Source organism: Toxorhynchites rutilus, chromosome 3 (genome assembly GCF_029784135.1).
Source record: "Toxorhynchites rutilus septentrionalis strain SRP chromosome 3, ASM2978413v1, whole genome shotgun sequence".
NCBI lineage: Eukaryota > Metazoa > Arthropoda > Insecta > Diptera > Culicidae > Toxorhynchites > Toxorhynchites rutilus.
Genome location: NC_073746.1, coordinates 175786169 through 175806446, shown reverse-complemented (window position 1 = coordinate 175806446; position 20278 = coordinate 175786169). Strand labels below are relative to the sequence as shown.

Genomic DNA, 20278 nt, shown 5'->3' with positions numbered 1-20278 from the left:
ATTGTCCAAATACACTATGTGCCCATTTTTGATTGGTCCATTTTGTGCTCCTCAAATCGTACCGACCAAAACGGGCAACCAGAGCAGCAGCGAAATAGAATGAAGCACGATTGGAAAGGAAAAAGAAAAAAATGAACGAAACATCGGTCGCAGTCTCACACATGCGTAATTCTCGAGCCAGCCAGTCAGCTTAAAAATCCCCGCTCCGCTGCCGTAACGATCATTCTCATCCGAACCGTACACCACATCGTTTCGCATCACCTCACATCAACAAACCAACACAAGTAGCCATGGTTGGATATGGCAAAGGAGGAAAAGTGAAGGGAAAGGCAAAATCCCGCTCGAACCTTGATCTGGAGTTCCCGCTCGTGTTGATCTGGAGTTCCCCGCAAGGGTAGCTAGGCCGAGCGCGTTAGTACCAGTGCACCAGTCCACCTAGCCGGCGTTATATAGCTTCGGCCGCCGAAGTGATCGAGTTAGCTGGCAAAGCTGCTCGCGACGATAAGAAAACCTGCATTCGGAACAGAACACATTCGGTTCGGCGGACATCAAGACAACAGGCAGTTGCAGCGAATGGCGAGTGGCAAACGCAATCGCAAAACGGCATTAGGTAGCAGAAGAAAAAAGTTTGTTCTTTATACAAACTGCTTTGGCGGCAAATCCAGAACAAGGCGGCATCGAGGGCGTTCGAAATGGTTTTTTTCAAAACCACGAGTACTAAGTTTTCTAAATTGGAACCATTCCATAAAACAAGGCGCTTTTCAGGGCCATTAAACCTTCCAAAAAAGAGTTTAGGAAATAAAGTTCAATGCTTTCTAAAACATTATCCAAAATAATAATAAAACACAAATTGATGTTTTCATAATTTGTTTGCCAGGATTTGATGAGTATGTGAATTTGGCAGTTGTTCTGAGCCTATTGATAGTTGGGGACTTTCCTGATTATTCAATTTTCACCAATTCTTAAATTGTTTCCAGATTTAAAGTACAGTAATCTACAATTAGTTCGACATTTAGCTAATTGGACGGACATGTAATGTGACTTATTTAGTTGGACATTTTTGTAAACATAGAGATCCAAATTATGACCCCACATTGAAAGTCGACACTGTACCACTGTCATCGCAAATGTTCAATTACAGGTTAAAATTACCTCCAATCCGGCACTGAGTGGTGGTAATGCGACGTGCCATTGAATGTAATTTACTGTAAAATATGTCACAAGCTGGATGGGAAGAAATTTTCCAACTGTGAAAGCTGTGGCGAGTGACAACAAATCGCTAAACAGGAAGGTTTAGCCGAACAAGATGGGAATATCGAGTGATAACAAAAACACAACACCAAAGGTTCTTTTCAGAACCATCAACATATTCATAAAGAGTAAACAGTAAACTAATCCATTTTTCAGGTAGATAGGTAGGTATTCACGTAGGTGAAGAAAATAAAACAATATATTTAAAATATATATTTAACAAAAGCTGTCCCCTTTGTATAGTCCTACGTCACTCCGGTTATGTCCCCGACATTACCCACCCGTCTTTTTTAAATAAAAATCGGTTCACTTTTGTAGAAGTTATTAAAATTTGTTGCGTGAGCGTTAAATCTGAAAGACCCTGTAGCTTTATGAAGAAAGGCTGTACGACCTAAAGAGTTTTCTCTCGTTAACAGCCGGCAAGTTACAACTTAAGGCGCAGCATTGCGCGAAGTATTTTGACGAGCTCCTTGTTGAAAGCCTTCGTTTTTATTTTAGTTTGTGACTTATAATTTGTCACATAATTCTGATGGTCGATTCTATACCGGTTATGGCTATACCCCACACAAACTCTCAAGTATATGTTTTGCACCAGCGACAGACGGCAAGAGTCGATTATTGGTTCAAGATTGTTCTTTCGGAAAGTGCTGATGGCACTTTCGTTTGACAGCACGACATTTAGCATAGGTGAAGCTTCTAGGAGGTTCTACCCCTTCTACCCTCTTCCGTTGCGAACATTCCTCCGATGACGACTGGCTTCTGATCAACGAACTTTTCCGTAGCTGCATCAATCATCCGGTGGTACTGCTCTGTTGACCGTACATGGGTTCTGTTCAATGTATCAGGCACATTAGTTTATACGAGTGGAATGAGGGGATGGAGTATGTTCAATATTTTTGACGTAGGACTACGTCTTTCATTTCTATACCGGGGTGTAAAACCAAAGTTTCGAGAACGAAAGCGTTACGCTGGAGACCGAGATTTTGAGCATTAATAGATCTTAAACAACTGAACGAAATGGTATGATAAACACTTCATTTGAAAGATAAAATGTCTACGCGTCATATACTTGTTACTTTTTCATCCAAAAACTTGTTTCAATAGTCTTAAAATTGCATTCAAAACAGGCTATTGAAATCAAAAATCGGTATATAAGCGAGCGCCGCTCGTAAACCCACTCAGTTATGATTGAACAGCGATTGGAGCATGTTGTCGCTGTTGTTGTGAAGCTAATTTCGTTTATCATGAAAGCGCTGATGAACGGTGTCACCAAGAGCCTGTTTGTGCACCTAAGGCCAAAAGGAAATTCATCAGGAGGAGAGTGATGCCACGGTTCCGCTTGAAACATCGGAGCAGCCGCCACACACACACACACACACATACACGCGCGGAATTCTCGTTGCTATCATCGTTGCTGAAGAATAATCTGCCAGTTCCCCTGGGAATTGAAAAATACATTCATGCGAAATAGTTTATTTTAATGTTTTCTATCCATATAACACTGCAACCAAATACATTTGGTTTTGTTATTTTTCAATCAATCGCAATTAACAGGAAAGCTTCTGAATATTTTTTTCCCCATCAGTGGAAATTTTCGTATCCAATATTGGATGCATAACATGAAAAACGGAAAATGTTTCACATCGCGAAAATCAAGTCATTTTCGTGCGATTATTTGCTTTCTACTCATATAATGCTTCGACCAAATACATTTCGTTTTGGATTTTTTCAATCAAGTGCAATCAACGTAAGACCACGTCTTTCGGCAATTTATTAGAGGTGCAATGAATCTTTAGGAATTCCCGCTCTACGCGCACTGGCAAACAATGTTTACTCAACAATTTCTCAAACTAGAAATGGGTGTTGTGAGAAAGGATTAGCGAACGCGAAAACGACAAACGGGAGAAAGATACGTTTGGAGGTTGAAGGAAATTGGCAGAAAACTTCTTCGTTCTATCATTCAAATAATGTGATTCATACCACATCGTTTTGCCAGAAAGACATTATTAATGCTCAAAGGAGGAATCGAGTCCTCCGAGGAAATTAGCCAGCGTAAATTAGAGTCGACTATCGATTGCGGCATTCGTACACAAATAATTTTATAATGCAGTTTCACCAAAGTGATTTCTTCGGATATATTCACTACATCATGTCACGTATTTCATATTCTTCATAAGGAAATCCATATCCATGGCACCTATCGGTAACGAATTATTATCGAAACCACGATTTTCGCTAAATGCTCCTTTCAGTTCGGCCTGTAAAAAACTTTTCTGTACTCTAATCCATCAAATTTGGAGCCCTGAAAAGGGCCGTTGATTATATGCTAAGCTAATATAGCACGCTCTCCTCGGATACGATGGGCCAGCTGGATGTCCTTGGGCATGATGTTACGCGTTTTGCATGGATAGCACACAAATTGGTATCTTCGAATAAGCCTCCTGCAGCGTCATAACCGCGGAACTTTGGAAGCGCAAGTCGGTTTTGAAGTCCTGAGCAATTCCACGAACCAAATGCTGCAAAGGTAGCTTGCGGATCAGCAATTCGGTCGATATCTGATAGCGACGAATTTCATGCGAAGTTCCCGGTCGATAGCGATGTGGCTTCTCCACCTATCCTGCTACTGGTGCGCTTATCCGAGCTGACTTCGTGTGCCTTACCACCGAATGACTAACGAGCTGTCTGCGAAAGACTAACGAGCTCGAGTCCTCACGGTGCAAGAGTAGAGTAAGAAATGAACGAAAGCAAAGGAAGCGTCATTTTATAAACCATAAAAGTATAGAATCTAAATCCCACCCTTATTATATTCGTGAGTATACAGTAAGCTTATACAATAAAGAGGGTGGGGTTTACATTCGAAGAGACGAATGAACTCTCAGAGTTTAAAGTCTCTCTAATTCAATACCTTCTTTCCTTCCTTACATTCGATTCTTTTATGTTTTATAAAATCACACTTCCCTTGCTTTCGTTCATTTCTTACTCTACTCTCGCACCGTGAGGACTCGTTTCATCGGGACTAAGCAGACAGCTCGTTAGTCTTTCGGTGGTAAGGCACCACGAAAGCAGCTCGGATAAGCGCATCAGCCGCAGGAAGCTTGAAGAAGCCACATCGCTATCGACCGAGAACTTCGCATGAAATTCGTCGCTATCAGAAGTCGACCGAATTGCTGATCCGCAAGCTACCTTTGCAGCATTTGGTTCGTGGAATTGCTCAGGACTTCAAAACCGACTTGCGCTTCCAAAGTTCCGCGGTTATGACGCTGCAGGAGGCTTATTAGAAGATACCAATTTGTGTGCTATCCATGCAAAACGCGTCACATCATGCCCAAGGACATCCAGCTGACCCATCGTATCCGAGGAGAGCGTGCTATATTAGCTTAGCATATAATCAACAGCCCTTTTCAGGGCTCCAAATTTGATGGATTAGAGTTCAGAAAAGTTTTTTACAGGCCGAACTGAAAGGAGCATTTAGCGAAAATCGTGGTGTCGATGATAATTCGATATCGATAGGTGCCATGGATATGGATTTCATAATGAAAAATATGAAATATATGACATGATGTAGTGAATATATCCCCATATCGAAGAAATCACTTTGATGAAACTGTTTATCGTTTGTCGTTTTTAATTGTTGGGAAAGGGCATTATTTCTGCTGACTAAATTCCAAGAAAAAATCCATTCCTTCTTTAAGCGTGATTCATTCTGCTTCGGATCAACGGAACAGTATGATAATCATTTCATACAAAAGATAAAATGTCCAAGAGTTATATGATTGCTATTTATTGAGTCGAAAAATTGTTTCAATAGCTTAATGATAGCTTCGAAAACAGGTTATTGAAATCATTCGTATCCGTATGTAGCGCGCCCACTTGGAAACCCATTAATCTTATTGGAATGTGAAATGGGGAAGCTCATACTTACGTCTATGCATTATGCTGTACACTACATACTTTTTTTCTCCGTACTGATTAAGAAGCAGACCGAACTATCGGTCGACAAGTCAGTCTGCAGTCGGCGGGGGCTCTTAATTTCGTTTTTGCAGGCCGAACCGAAAAAAATTCAGTCGAGTTAACTCTTTTTTACAGTAATGCTTTTGAATCCGGACACTTTGCATTACATTCAATATCATACCACAGCCATAACATTTTTTTCATGTTGAATTTATGCGATTAATAGTTGCTAATATAGTTACTGATAGTTTCTTGATAGTTACTTATCAATCGCATTAATTCAACATGCAGAAAATGTTGTGGCTGCGGTATGGTATTAAATGTAACGCAAAGTGTCCGGATTCAAATACATTACTGTATACTTACTTCGATGTTATTCGTTTCTCTCTCAAGGTAAGCAACGAATATAATAAGGGTGGGGTTTAGATTCTATACTTTCATGGTTTATAAAATGACGCTTCCTTTGCTTTCGTTCCTAGAGACGAATGAACTCTCAGAGTTTAAAGTCTCTCTAATTCAATACCTTCCTTCCTTCCTGCTTTCGTTCATTTCTTACTCTACTCTCGCACCGTGACGACTCGTTTGTTTGGGACCAAGCAGATAGCTAGTTAGTCTTTCAGTGGTAAGGCACACGAAAGCAGCTCGGATAAGCGCACCAGCCGCAGGATAGGTGAAGAAGCCACATCGCTATCGACCGGGAACTTTGCGTGAAATTCATCGCTATCGGAAGTCGACCGAATTGCTGATCCGCAAGCTACCTTTGCAGCTTTTGGATCGTGGAATTGCTCAGGACTTCAAAACCGACTTGCGCTTCCAAAGTTCCGCGGTTATGACGCTGCAGGAGGCTTATTCGAAGATACAAATTTGTGTGCTATCCACGCAAAACGCGTCACATCATGCCCAAGGACATTCAGCTGGCCCGTCGAATCCAAGGAGAGGGTGCTATATTAGCTTAGCATATAATCATCGGCCCTTTTCAGGGCTCCCAATTTGATGGATTAGAGTTTAGAAAAGTTTTTTGCAGGCCAAACTGAAACGAAAATTTTCGTTTGGATGCCATACAGCATCGAGAAAATTCCGGAAAGATCTAATCGTTGCTGAAAAATAATCTGCCAGTTCCCTGGGAATTGAAGAATGCATCCATGCGAAAGAGTTTATTTTAATGTTTTCTAATTATATGGCGAACACAGCGACCAAATACATTTGATTTCGTAATTTTTCAATCAAGTGTAATTAGCTGGAAAGCTTCTGAAGATTATTCTTCAGAACAAGGGTTTTTGTATCCAATATTGGATGCATAAAACCTTGAGTCTCCAACGTAACACTCTCGTTTTTGAAGTCACCCAAATATTTATTTATTCATTCATTCAGGATGGATTTAGATTCAACTTCAAACAAATGATCTCTAAATCAGCGATAGTCCTACGTCACCCTTGCGGTTATACCATAGATATAACCCACTTCCTGTTTTTTGCTTGAAAGAAGAACAATGAATATAGTAAAACAAGTTAACAGTTTGACGATTTAATTGGGTATGTTTTCTTTCGAGTAATCTTTTTACCTAAATTCGGGCGTTAGCTCATAATGTGAGTTGATGCGTAAAATGAATTATTCTCCATTTACCGATAATAGGCATTAATTTTATATTATATTGTATGTTGTCCAATCAATTTGCGCTCAATTCATGTTTTTATCGTGTAGGTCCCACTACTAACAATTTGTGTAATTGTGGTCCAGGATGTCATAATATCGAGTATGTTGTTTGGTTATGTAAAAATGCAATAAATGAATTTAAATGGCTGCTGATTTAGAAGATCGAAAGGGTATACCCACGTAAATGCAATTACTACACACAATCACAGTCCTATGTCAAGATACCGTCCGTGCCCCTAGGCTCAGACCCATCAATTTTTCCCTTAGTGAACGATATTTTCAATCGCAGTTTTCGTCAAATGAGATCAACCATTAACGTGTCACTATGCGAAGTTCTTCCGAAGCAGGGTTACCACATTTAATTCTGTAAAATTTTCTGAAAAAAATCTGTATATCTGCATTTTGACCAAAAAAATCTGTATAAAAAATCTGTATCGAAAAATTAAGGGAAAAAATGAAAATAAATGAACTCTAACCGATTTCCGGACTTTGTTTTGTAGGTATTCTATAGCGAAAATATTCGCTCGATACACGCTGATGAATGTTATCGAGAAGTGTCTTAAATACGATCTTAGCAATGGATACAAAATTTCACATCACGCCTTTTGTCATCCAACAGCTAGAACCATGTCATATCTGAGTCACTCAATTTTTGCTCCGTGAGATTCGCCTTGAGTCGCATTCGTTTTTCAATCCTTGTGTAATACCTGCTTCAAAGAATTGAGGAAGTTGTTGTTGTATAAGTTGAAGTTAGTTAATTAAGAATTTAGCTTTTTCAATACGAATTTCAATGGAAATGAAATAGGACCTGGTTGTGGTAAAAAAAAAAAAGAAAAAAAGAATTCAATTTGTGAGTAAAAAGATTGAATAAATGCCATGTAAGGTCAATTCACGCATTGTGATAGATTATGTTCTTCGTTATAAGTAAATTTAATGACAGTTCTTTTACGTTTGGTATGATGCCTAGGACAAAAGATGTAAACGGAAGAATTATCAAACGATTATTTTATATTACATTTCCCTCTGAAGTTTGCATCTCTCAAGTATACGTACTTCTCGAACCGCGAATTTGCTTGGTTTGATGAACTTCAGGTACTCAGTTTCGATTTTGAAATGTACGTCGAACGCATATTGTTTAATCATCGTTTGACCACGGAGAAGGAAAATCAACAGAATCAGAATCCGAGAGTATTGGGTGCATCCCATTCTCAGTGATTTGCACGGCACGTATGTCGGATTCCAAAATTGAGAGCGAATTGAACAATCGACCAATAGACAATCGTCGTATGGCCGCAGGTCAAAGCTAGCCAGTACTGATTAAACAGACGGTCGATAGTTTGCCGACAAAACAGTTTGAATGCAATCGGGAAGCCCATCGTACTTTTTATCGGCCGATACTGAATCGGTGAAGTGTGCGCATATGCAAATGCCTGCAGTCTGCGGGGGCTTTTAGGGAAACACATTCCAGTCGGAACAAAAATACCCTCGAATTCCATGAATTTGCAATGCCAATTTCCCCACGCTCCATGGATTTGAAGTCTGTGTTAGGGAAACACATTTCAGTCGGAACAAAAATACCCCCGACTTTCATGTACATGTACGCTGCTTGGCTTTGAAGTCTTTGTTAGGGAACACTTTTCGATGAGAACAAAAATCCCCATACTTTCATGAATTTGCAATGCCGATTTCCCCAATGCTGGTTGGTTTTGATGGCTGTGTTGGGGAAACCGTTAACCGGGCCAATCAAAACGAGGTAGTTAGGGCGTTTATATAACGCTTAACGTTTTACAGTAATTCAATTGTTTGTCTAATGAAAAATAACATTTTATTAATTGCGATAGATGCGTAGAAATATTCCCTATCAGTTGATGCAAACATATTTCCGATCCAGTATGAAATGTTCGAGTTATAAGCATTCGGAATCTTTCATTTTTTCCTGCATGTTCTGTGTTTGGGTTTTCATTTTACCCCCCATATACTCCGGTTAGACGTAGTCCCACGTCAAAAAGTATATAAAGCTTGGCAAGTCAGTATGGCACCTGCGCCTAAACGATTTCCGCCAAAATCGTAAATCTGAGAACGTTGTCGAAAAGCACATCTCATGTCTTCGATACCCACTCTGTTACGGTGTTTTGTTCCCATCAGCAGCATTGTAGGAAATCCAGATTCACATAAATTCTACCCAAAAGACAACAACACTCGTAACGCGTATTCCGCATATCAGGATAAAAATCGATCATTTGTAGATCGATGAGTTTGTTCTGAAATTAATCCGAAACTTTCGTCACTGCAAGGCGGAAAGCATTTCTGATTAATTTAAATTTTAGCGTATCCAATAAAGTTTTTGTGCCAATTTTTGCTAATTATTGTACGATTGGCAGATTGATTATGGTCATTCCTAACATGGAACGAAAAGAATTGTTTAGCTCTTCAAACCGCTTAAGATTTCGCTTAATAATTGCCCCAACGAAAACCATCTTGTTGCGTTGCGTTCAACATTTTTATCAGTCAAGGTATCTATGCATGCACTGTAATAAATTTAATATTTGAAATAGAATTTTTTAAAAATCTGTAAATTCTGTATTTTTGCTGATAATCTGTAATTCTGTATATACAGATTCTGTATCCTAAATTTGACGAAAAATCTGTAAAATACAGAATATTCTGTATATGTGGCAACCCTGTTCCGAAGTTAACATTCTAGCGCGTTAGTCAGAGAAGAATCGTGGCGGTGATAAACGTAACACACACTGATGAGCGATAGAATGTTTATTAGTACGTTTTATTTTATTATCGCTTTCTTTGAGGTGGCGTTTCACTGTTTTACGTTTTAAAAAAGGAAAACAATATTACACTGGGAAAATAGCAACGACTATCATTTTGGAACAGTTGAAACATAGATCATTGTTTTCGGAAGAACACTAGATCTTTTCTAACGCGTTTTTTTTCACCTCAATTAATGTTAATCCAGTCTTTATGGTTGACGATATAATCAATTTACAGTAATTATAAATATTTTGGCATTGGAAGCCATTAAAGGAATCAAACCGAACATAGAAAAGATTTCCGAACATTTTTCTGCCTCTTGGAGACTTGCCAGTTAACAGTTAAAATATAATTTAAAATCTAAACAACCCAAAAACGGTAAATAATTTTACTGGGCGCAGTATTTTGGAAAGGCAGTATAGTTTTTTTTTCTCGATAGCAGCACTTTAGAATTACTTTAATCGTTGTGTTTTTTTTTCTTCATTCGTTCAAAAATATCACTTCCGCTATAGTAAATCCTGCAATGAGAATACGAATGCTCGCTGCTTCATTCATATGCTCATTGGTGGAATTAGTATAACGATTTCGCTGCATTTTTCGCATCCTCAGTGGCAGTTTCTATAGTACAGTTTAGTGGAATGCGAATATCGCGTAGTTACGATTATATGCGATATATTACCTATACAATGACTATGCTTTGCGTATCATTCATTGCTGTTTCCCTCACATTTTCGCTGTAGCTTGTAAATTGAGGCTTAAGTTTGATTTCTTTTTTTTTCCTAGCCTAGATTAATCATATCCTCCGGGGGTCGAGTTTATGTGTTATTTTTCTTCTCTCTCTGTGTATATTCATAATCTTTTAATAAATTACAACAATAATATAAGAAGCGTAACTCCGATAACAGGGTTCATTCATAGATTAAATTTTTAGGCCACTGAAATTAGTTTCACTGAAAGGTTGAGGTTTCCAAAGCAAGGATTACGGTGACGTGTTTTCCGTTTCGTTGTGGAGATAGAAGCAGTACGAGAGTAGGACCGGTCCCTTCACCTAAGGATAGCAATTTTTGGAGAAGTATGTACTGCGGGACGTGTCAGTTTACGTTTAACTAAGTACAATAATAACATTAATAAATAAAAGACTAGCAACGACCCGCGGAGGAGATGTTCGTATCTGCGTAGGGAATACTACCGACCTTCCCATGCAGTGGATTGGTGCTTTGGCAGTTGTGGCCCTATATGTATCTCAGCAGTATCCATCAGAATTGAATTGTCGAGAAACGAGACAAATCACGTTCAGTGTGTGTATTCTATTTGCTAACGAGGTTGAGGTTATGCTAAGTTCGTCAAGTCTCTCGACACAAGATTGCTTTTTACATGAGGTGAATAGGTTGACGGCTCATGCTAAGATTGGTCTATCGGTGGGCCGGCAGTATTCCAATTAATTATTGAAACAATCTAACGTAGTGTACATTCGCGTTTTGGGTGCATGCAAATAACTAATCATTTCTCGATTTTCTTCGCTTTGAGGTTAGAGCACCATTCTATCCTACTTGGTGTCACTTTTTGCCTTGAACGTAACTAACATTAAGAGTATATATTTACAATATCTCGATCATGATTCGTGATTTTCGTACACATTCGTTGATTCCTTGGTCAGTTGTAGGGTTTCACTTTTAAAAACATTATACAATTTTAGTATATTCAACATTTACAAAAGAAGGTTCATCGACGGAACCGTAACTTTTATGTCATGTAGTTATGCGAAGGTTCAGACGGTTCGTGGTGTGCGAACAGTGGGTTCGGGAACTCTGGCGGATGTGGCAACGGGCCAGTTATGGTTGGACGCCTTCTGTAGGCCATTAGCCAACAGGAGACTGCCACAGCCACAGCTACCAGTGCCAGTAACGCTGTTATCACCAATGCTATAATCAGTCCGATCATCGATACACAGATATCTTCAACACGTTGAGCGGCGGGAGTTACTGGAATGGGATAAAATGTGTGAAGGAGGTCGAGATGTATGTGATATAACTCCATCTTACTGTTATCTGAATCGTAAGATCTTTCCTCCCTTCTCTCCAATGTCAAAATTGCATTCGATTGGATTGTTATTTCTTCCCGCAGTGTTCCCTCGATACCTAGCAGATCGTCGGACGCAAGCGCCGTGCTGGTGGCACGCCGTGTTCTGTTGAGCATAAGTTCTATTTCGTTCATATCGGTAATCGCTCGTCTTCTGCGCTTTCCGAACGCATTTGCACCATGGCAGTTCACCGGTTGACAGCGGCCGAAGCATACTCGGATGTTGCACTGGAATCGTATGTTGTCACTCGAAGGGAACTTGAAGGCATTGAAGCTCGCAAGGAGACTATTGCTTTCGGGATTGTATTCCCAGTCACCGAAAATGCTCGGCTCGGTCGCGCAACCATTTTCATCCGTCACAATGTATTCATTTTCAACACTATCTTCCATTGTTTTAGCGACACAGCTACGAGCGAATCCACCGTAGATAGCTGAAAATAGATCGTTGGAGATATTCGTGAGTCAGTCAATTTTATATCCCTTTTCCGGGATTCCGAAAACTTACTTGCTGGCTGTACTTCAACTTGCAGCCGTAAATTATCTCCAATTTCGGCTGAATTTATTTCTTCTCCGTTGTAGGCAACAATACGCATGGCACACGTTGGCGGTGGACCTGTATTGGCGATTGTACCAGCCGTTGTCAGCATTTGAACGTTGAATCCTAGTGTCACATTTTGTTCGCCCGTTTGATAGACGCATTTGATGTGATAGGCCTGTGCTTTGTAAGTAACTAATTTCGGATGTTTTTGTATTACCAGAACGAAACTGGCAATACCGTTGACGTGAATCAAGCCGCAACTACCAAAGTGAACCTTGAAAATCTGTGTACGCTGGGATGCATCTCCCCCGAGACTCACAACGCGTCGACACCCTTCATCCTTGCTGTGGCCTTTCACGTAGAGTACACCGTTGAAGTTGGATTCCATCAGATCGATCACTACTTGTACGCCATCGGCTTGACAGGTTACCTGCATCTCCGGTTGTGGGAAGTCAGTTCTGAAGCCGTCTAAGTGAGAAATGATAATTTGAGTACACTACACCTTCAACAGCAATTTCACTACAAACTTACTGCAATGATCCTCCGGATCGCCCGTGTATCCTGCGATACACTGGCAAACGGCTTGATGATTGGTTGCATTACAGAGGGCGTTCTTTCCGCAAATCTTCGTTTGACATGGATCTTTACAGATCTGATCGCAATATTTCCCATCTGGACAGTCATCGTTGTGGGTGCACTCGGGTAAGGCAGTTCGGATGCAATCGCCCCGTTCGGTTAGGCGATAGCCGTAGTCCACTGGACAAATACAGCGACCACGCTCGTCGATTACCATTCCCCGCTCCAACGCACACACGCACCGTCCAGTTTCGTCTACCTTCATTCCGTCCTCCACGCGACAAATTTGACAATCCTCGTAGTGTGTGAGACCGTATCCGGGTGGGCAGACGCACTCGCCGTTCGCATTCCGGACAAATCCTCGATCTGTCGGACAGAGTGCCACTGGAAGAGAATAACGTTGCAGTGAGAAAAATGTATATTCGAAATTCTATAGATATATAGTAAAGATATTCGTGTTTCTAGTATTTATTTATAAAATTTCTTAGCATAATCAAACAAGTTTCGATTGTGGTAGTACTAGAGTTGCGTTTAGAAACCTTCTTCTTCTTCTTTTTGGATGGCACTAACGTTCAGATGGAACTTTTGCCTTCTCAACGTAGCATTACTTGCGTCATTTTTATAAGTAGTACTTGGTTGAGATTTTTATGCCGAATGTACTTGAATGTACTCTGGAGTTGCAAGCTCTAGAACACGCGTGACCACAGTGCAAGCCGAAAGAATTTTCTTCGCTAAAAAATCCCTTGGCCAGGACGGGAATCGAACCCGGACCCCCGGCATGATGCGTTTAGAAACCGTACGGGTTAAATATTCGGTACTGACCCTGCGATCACTACACAAAATGATGGCGGTTTGTTCATAAAGTAGTCCTCTTCCGGTTATGAAAGTTCCATCGCTTTTCGCGCAGCGAGTCAGCAGTTACTTCAGATGAAGAAGAGATATGAAAATTAAAGTGTGTCCTACATCAAATTGCAGACGTACCACGCTAGATATGGGGTACATACTAAGGGGGCGTTGCTGATTAATGGTCAGCTGCATCCCAATAGGAGGTATCCCGTGTCGGGCACATGTACAGAGCATCGAAGACTGCAACATACCAATTATGAGAACACTTGTAATACTAACCTCGAGCCAACCGCGAGTAATCGGTTACATATTACTAACATAGTTGTAAGCAAACATTGTCGAAATATTGAACTCCCGGCCCCGTTAGGCTGACGCCATATGAGCCTTAATAAAAATATATATTTTGGATAAAAAAAAAATCAAATTGCATCACGGAAAAAACGATGTAGGTAATTACCCATTGGATATTTTCTCTTAAAATTTTGGGTAGAAGTAGTTTAGAGTGTATTGTTTACACTGTATTTATCGCTGTTAGTTTTTCGAAATTTTCGAAAAGCAACGTCGCGAATAGATTTTGCGCTAGCTGGGAAATCGTCATCTCTCTCATCTGGACATCGGAAAACAACTCGGAATCGCACAGTCAACGGTGAGTCGTGTGGTTAAAAGTTATTACGAAACTCTGAGCATCGAACCGAAGGAGAAATGCGGTCAGAGTGGATGTTCTATTAGGATTCCCAATGCATCGGTCAGGGATGTGGCCGAAAAGTTGAAAATGTTCAAGTCTTCCGTATAAAGAGCCAAGGACCGGGAGGAACTGCATACGTACAAAGTGCAGAAGGCTCCAAATCGTGACGAATGGCAAAATACAGTGTAAAAGTAACGGGCCCGGAAACTGTACACCTAGATTCTGATGAAGCCTGATTGTCTCATCATGGATGATGAGACTTACTCAAGGCTGACTTCCAGCAGCTTCCGAGGTTACTGCTCTTCACCGCCCAGCACAAGTTTGATGTTCCGGAGGAAGTAACGAAGCATAAACTTTCAAAGTTTGCCAAGAAATACATGATTTGGCAAGCGATCTGCTCATGTGACAAAAGAAGCGCACCGTTCGGTTCTACCGGGACTGTAAATGGGCAGATCTACCTTAAGGACTTTCTACAGAATCGTCTGCTCCCTCTGTTGAAGCAATCAGTCTCTACGACGGGGTTATTTTTAGGGCGTCTTCGTAGTCACATTGCCTCGCGTTCGCTTACTAAGCGATCGGTTGTGAGTTCAAAACTCAGGAACCTCGATTGACCATATTCGTGTAGTTATAGAATAACTACGTCCACGCAACTATCATCAGCGATGGAGATCGATCCATGGTCGAGTGAATATCGATTCATCCATACAACTGCTCTGCTCTGCGAGAAACATCGGACTGTTGTGCTATTAATAACCCAACAATGATCATATCCCGTATGCTGAACATTGGAAGAACAAAAAGAATACTCTTACGCCTTAATGGTTTCTACTGTGTAATTTACAATTAATAAAAACCATAAACATGTAACATATACACGATAAAAACCCGGCTCTGTTGTAGCTAAAATGCTAATGAGCCTAAAAAAATAAACAAATGGGATAAAAAACGGGATCATTTTCGTACCCAGTACCCAGACAAGAGCTCCCCGCAACGCACCGGAACTAAGGTCCATAAAAAATACTGGTATATTATGAACTACGGAAGCATTCCCAGGAGGTCAAATCTGAGGAAGGCATGAAAAAAGTGGGTTTCCGTACAGAAGAATCAGTATATGGAGTTGGAGTTAAGCGTAAGGTGCGAGCATACGGTTATGGTATTAAAGTTAAATGAAATTAATATGCCAAAAACTTACTAATGGGTTATATTTTATTGTCGAAAACAGGACAGGGAAATGTCATTTTCGTTCATGGTTCGGAGCGAAAGTGATATCTCGAATTCATGAGCGATAGACTCAGGTGCAGCGTCCCACCTTACAAACGATAACGAAAATTTGCTACGTTCGGATCGTTCTGTGCGGCTGGTTAATTCGACTGCTGGTGGAAAACTGATTCGTACCGCCGGTATCGGAGATTGCGTTATTTAGTGTCTCGGTGGCAATGATGAAGAAGTAAAGATAAATTTGACTGACGTGACCTACAGTCCAGAACTAGAGGGGAAATTTCGTATCAGTGAAGAAGCTTGCCTATAAAGGAGTTCGTGCAGTGTTTGATACGTAATGATGCAGTTTGCTATTCAACGGTGAATTGCGATGGGTAGTCGAGTAGCTGCTGGATTGTACCTGCTGAATAATTTCAAAGAATCATCGAAAGTTCGTTGGTTGGGGATCGACGATTAACATTGCCAACATCTGTGACACCGTAGATTGGCCAATGGCCATAGAACATCGGTTATATTTGGAGAGATTGAATGGAACAATCTGGTGTCCGGCATGCAGACAATGAGTTGTGGAATTCAACTAAAGTGCCTTGAAGGGAAGATGGCACGTTGACTCAGAAAAAAGCCAGACATGAAACATTTGAAGATTTTTGGCTGCAATATTTACGTTTGAAAGTCCTCACAAAGCGTAGTTTGAGCCATAAGCGACGAAATTAACGATTGTTGGGTATGCAGCTGATAGCAAGGCTTATAGTTTAGTGATCATGAAAACAGTGGAAGTCATTATAAAAGCAAGGCAGTACTAGTTATTCTTTAAAGTCTTGCCAGATGAGTTATTACAGGTTTTGAACATCAAAAATTTTTTCTCCATTCGAATTTCAATATTTTCGAAATAATCTCTTATTTACACTGAGTGGTGGTGTGAATGGGTCAAGCACAAAATTGAATTCCATGCCAAACCGATATAATGGTTGTCAGATTTCCATGAAAATTGGTAGTTTTATTCCTAATCGTAAAATATTAGACCCGTATTTTTTATTTGATTCATCAGGTTGGCTATCTCCATTTTATGGTGGTCCGAAAAATCAACTTCTCCCCCTTTTTCCCAAGAATGACCTTTTTCAATAATTCATAACTTTGGAACTACTGTACCGAATTTAAATTAATTTTTTTTTAATTAAAGCCAATGAGCTAGCTTCATAATTATTATAATTATTGATTGTAATTGTTTTTCATAGCTTACATGGTTTCGGAACTAAGGTCGCCATATTTTTTATATTTTTTCTTGGGAGTTGAGGTTTTTTTTACATAACATATCCGAATATCAGAGTGGTGTTTTTTCGTTTCCGAGTGATTTTGCAAAGTTAAAATGTTTTCAGTTGAAAGGGGTATGCAGATGGGAAATTTTGGAATTTTATATCATACATTTTTGACCAGAAATAAAAGAAAAATCTTAGAAATCGTAGAAAACCGGTGGGAGAGTTTCATTGATTGTAGCAAATTAAATGTAATTGCTCGTGATTTCAATATTGATTGGCTCAATGTGCAGAATTCCAAGCAATCAGTGTTTGAATATCGATCAATATCGAATGATACACAATGTGTCATGCAAGTAACCTCTCACGAACATATAACCAAACATGAGTGGATCATTCAGATACTTGTATGAATGCCAGTAATCTTGTGTTACACTAAATTATCAAACAAAGAGAGGAACGAAGACTGTTGATTGCATATCCGAGCTGTACCAAACATCGCACATTATTTTCGAAGCCTGCATACGTTCTGGCCGGGGGATTTTTCGTCAAAGAAAATTCTTCCGACTTGTACTGTGGTCACGCATATTCTAGAGCTTGTCACTCCAGATTTCATTCAGGCGTGTCTCAACCAAGTACTACTAATAAAAATGACGCAAATAGTGCTACGTTGAGAAGGCAAAAGTTCAACTGGAACGTTAATGCCATCCAAGAAGAAGAAGATCAATCGGCAAACACTGAAAGCAATTGAAGCATCTATCGTATTTTACAATTAAAAACAGACTGTTCTGGAATTCACTAGAATCACAAAAAGCAGTAGAACTTGGATAGATCATGTTTTCTCCTATTTTAATACAGCTCATTCTCTGATAAAGGCTATTTGAAATAAGAGTCCATGAGACAATTGTTGTTTATATTGAGAACGAGCTGAAAGAACACGAAGAAACTAAAATTAAAATCAAGTGCTGAGACAAATATTCTAAAGAAGCACTATTTCATCTAGTCGCGAGAAACCTGGATTTTACTGCGATAACTGATAATCTGAATTTGAAAGCAACAGTGTAATGTATTGAACGTATGTACGAATGGCTTGATTTCTAGGAAACAAATCAAATAAAAAAAAGTTAATAGAGAATACTTACTTTTATCACATTGGATCGCTGCATTCCCCTGGTATCCTGGCAAACACTCGCATATCATCGTGCGAACCGGCAACGTGTCCAGTACCTTGCACATCGAATTCACGCCGCAAGGTTTGGTCTCGTTGCAAGGGTTGACGCAATCGTTTTGAATGCATGCAAGCTGTGACGGACACTCTCCATCGGTTCTACAGCGATCATCCTGCAGGACACAGCCCCTTATTGGGTCCGACTCGAACGGTGGCGAGCAGGCACACGCTGGACGATGTTGATAGACTTGGCAGATTTCATGTTGTGCGCAAATGGCTTGACTATCGCAGGGGTCACGACACTTGCCGTTGATACAGGCTTTGTCCAGCGGACAATCGGAGTCAGCCTGGCAGCCGAGAAGTTTACAGTTTACCCGCGGGTCGCCCTCATATCCTGGCAGGCACTCACAGACAGCCCGGTGATTCTGAGCGTAACATTCGGCCTGTTTTCCGCACGAATCGATAGAGCAGACCGCAACGCATTGGCGGTTGATACAGGAATGCTGGCCTGAACAATCGTCGTCTACGCGGCATTCAATTTTAACGCATTCAATCTCTGGGTTGCCATCGAATCCTTGCTTGCAAGAGCACACCGGTTTGTGATCCTTTATTCTGCACTCAGCATTCGGTCCACAGTTACATGGGTTCCTGCATATACTGTTTATACATGCGGTATCGCTCGAGCAATCCGAATCGGCAATACATCCGGATTTCACCACAGGTTTACATGTGCCACTTCCACTGCTCACGTACCCATCGGGACATATACAAATCATGGTTCTGACTGGCGATGAGGGAATCGCTTCGCATTTTGCTGGCAAGTTGCACGGCACCAACACGCTGCATGGTTCAACGCACTTATCCTCAATACAGGCAAGATGTGAAGGACAGTCGGTATCGTATAAGCATTCGGGAACGATTTCTGGTCGACAGTCGACGTACGGATTACCCGCTAGTCCCGGTGGACATCTGCAGGTCGCCAGATGGTTTTGCGCTCTACATTCAGCTCTAGGTGAACAAGAACTGTCATACACGCATGGATCGACACATTGTGAGTTTCGGCACTGTTTATCGTTTGGACAGTCATTGTTGCTGCGACATTCGACGGCCATGCATTGGATCATCGGATTACCACGATATCCACTCAGACATCTGCACTCTGCACGATTGGATACTGCGTGACATTCGGCATTGATTCCACATGGATCGTTGTCCAGACACGGATTGACACAGTTTCCATTGACACACGCCTTGCCTGATTCACACTCCGAGTCCACCCGACAACCAATCGTTCTACATGCGACATTTGGATTGCCCTCAAAACCATTCTCGCAAGAGCATACTCCTCTGTGGTTTTTCACCGCACAAGTAGCATGTTCGCCACAATTGCAGGGGCTCTTACACTGGTTATTGATACAAGCTTCTTTCTCTGAACACTGCGAGTCACGTGTACATTCTGGTGAAGTGTGAAGTACGAGCCGTTTACACTCCCCGTTCGTATCCGGTACGTGTAGTTCTGGACACTCGCAGACCATAGTTCTTACTGGGATCGAATCCTGCACTGTGCACGTGGCCGATCTAGCACAAGGTTGAAGTTCTCTACATGGATCCACACACTTGTTATTGATACATGCAAGACGACTTGGGCATTCAGAATCGACGGTGCACTCTGGTTTGTCGTATTCGATATGACGCTCGCAGAATGAGAATGGATTACCATCGGGTAGATGATCAGGGCACTTGCAGTGAGCAGCGTGATTACGCGTAAAGCATATGGCATTTTGTGCGCAAATTGCTACCGTGTTGCACGGGTCAACACATTGTTCCTGGATGCAAGCACGGTTATCTGGACACTCCCCATCGAAATGACATTCCACTCGGCGACATTTCACGAACGGGTTTCCTTCTAAGCCTGGCAGACAACGACATGCAACTTGATGTTTATCACCGTAGCATTCGGCGTTCAAGGCGCAAGGATTCTCCAAAGCACAGGGATTCAAGCATTCTCCATTGTAACATTGCTTATCGTTGGCACATTCGCTGTTTGATTGACAGCCTAGTTTGACGCAGCCGAACTGTGCATTGCCGGAATATCCTGGCTTGCAGCTACACACCGGGTAGTGATCTTTCACGTAACAGTTAGCGTTCTCACCACAGTTGCATGGGTTTGCACAGATCTCGTTGACACATGTTTCGCTAGAGGTACATTCCGAGTTCGAACGGCACTTTGGTAGATCGGCTGCAGCTGTAGGAGAAAGTAACATCGATGTGATAGGAGATATTCATGAAAAACA

The 20278-nt window shown here is 41.0% G+C and overlaps 2 protein-coding genes across 5 annotated transcripts in view; one reads left to right on the top strand and one right to left on the bottom strand.

The window, feature by feature from the left end:
• The window catches only part of LOC129775911 (beta-alanine-activating enzyme), a 286887-nt gene that overhangs the window by 21453 nt on the left and 245156 nt on the right, over positions 1-20278 (top strand). The gene's annotated exons all lie outside the window — the stretch shown is intronic.
• LOC129775912 (uncharacterized) overlaps positions 9622-20278 on the bottom strand; it is a 580006-nt gene continuing 569349 nt past the window's right edge. For all 3 annotated transcript variants that reach the window (XM_055781160.1, XM_055781159.1, XM_055781161.1), the window contains 5 exons: positions 17959-20229; positions 12770-13198; positions 12206-12706; positions 11664-12131; positions 9622-11603 (listed from right to left, as the gene is read on the bottom strand). In XM_055781160.1, coding sequence (XP_055637135.1) covers positions 11365-11603; positions 11664-12131; positions 12206-12706; positions 12770-13198; positions 17959-20229 — 3908 coding nt within the window. In that variant the 3' untranslated portion in view covers positions 9622-11364. The remainder of the gene's footprint in view (positions 11604-11663; positions 12132-12205; positions 12707-12769; positions 13199-17958; positions 20230-20278) is intronic.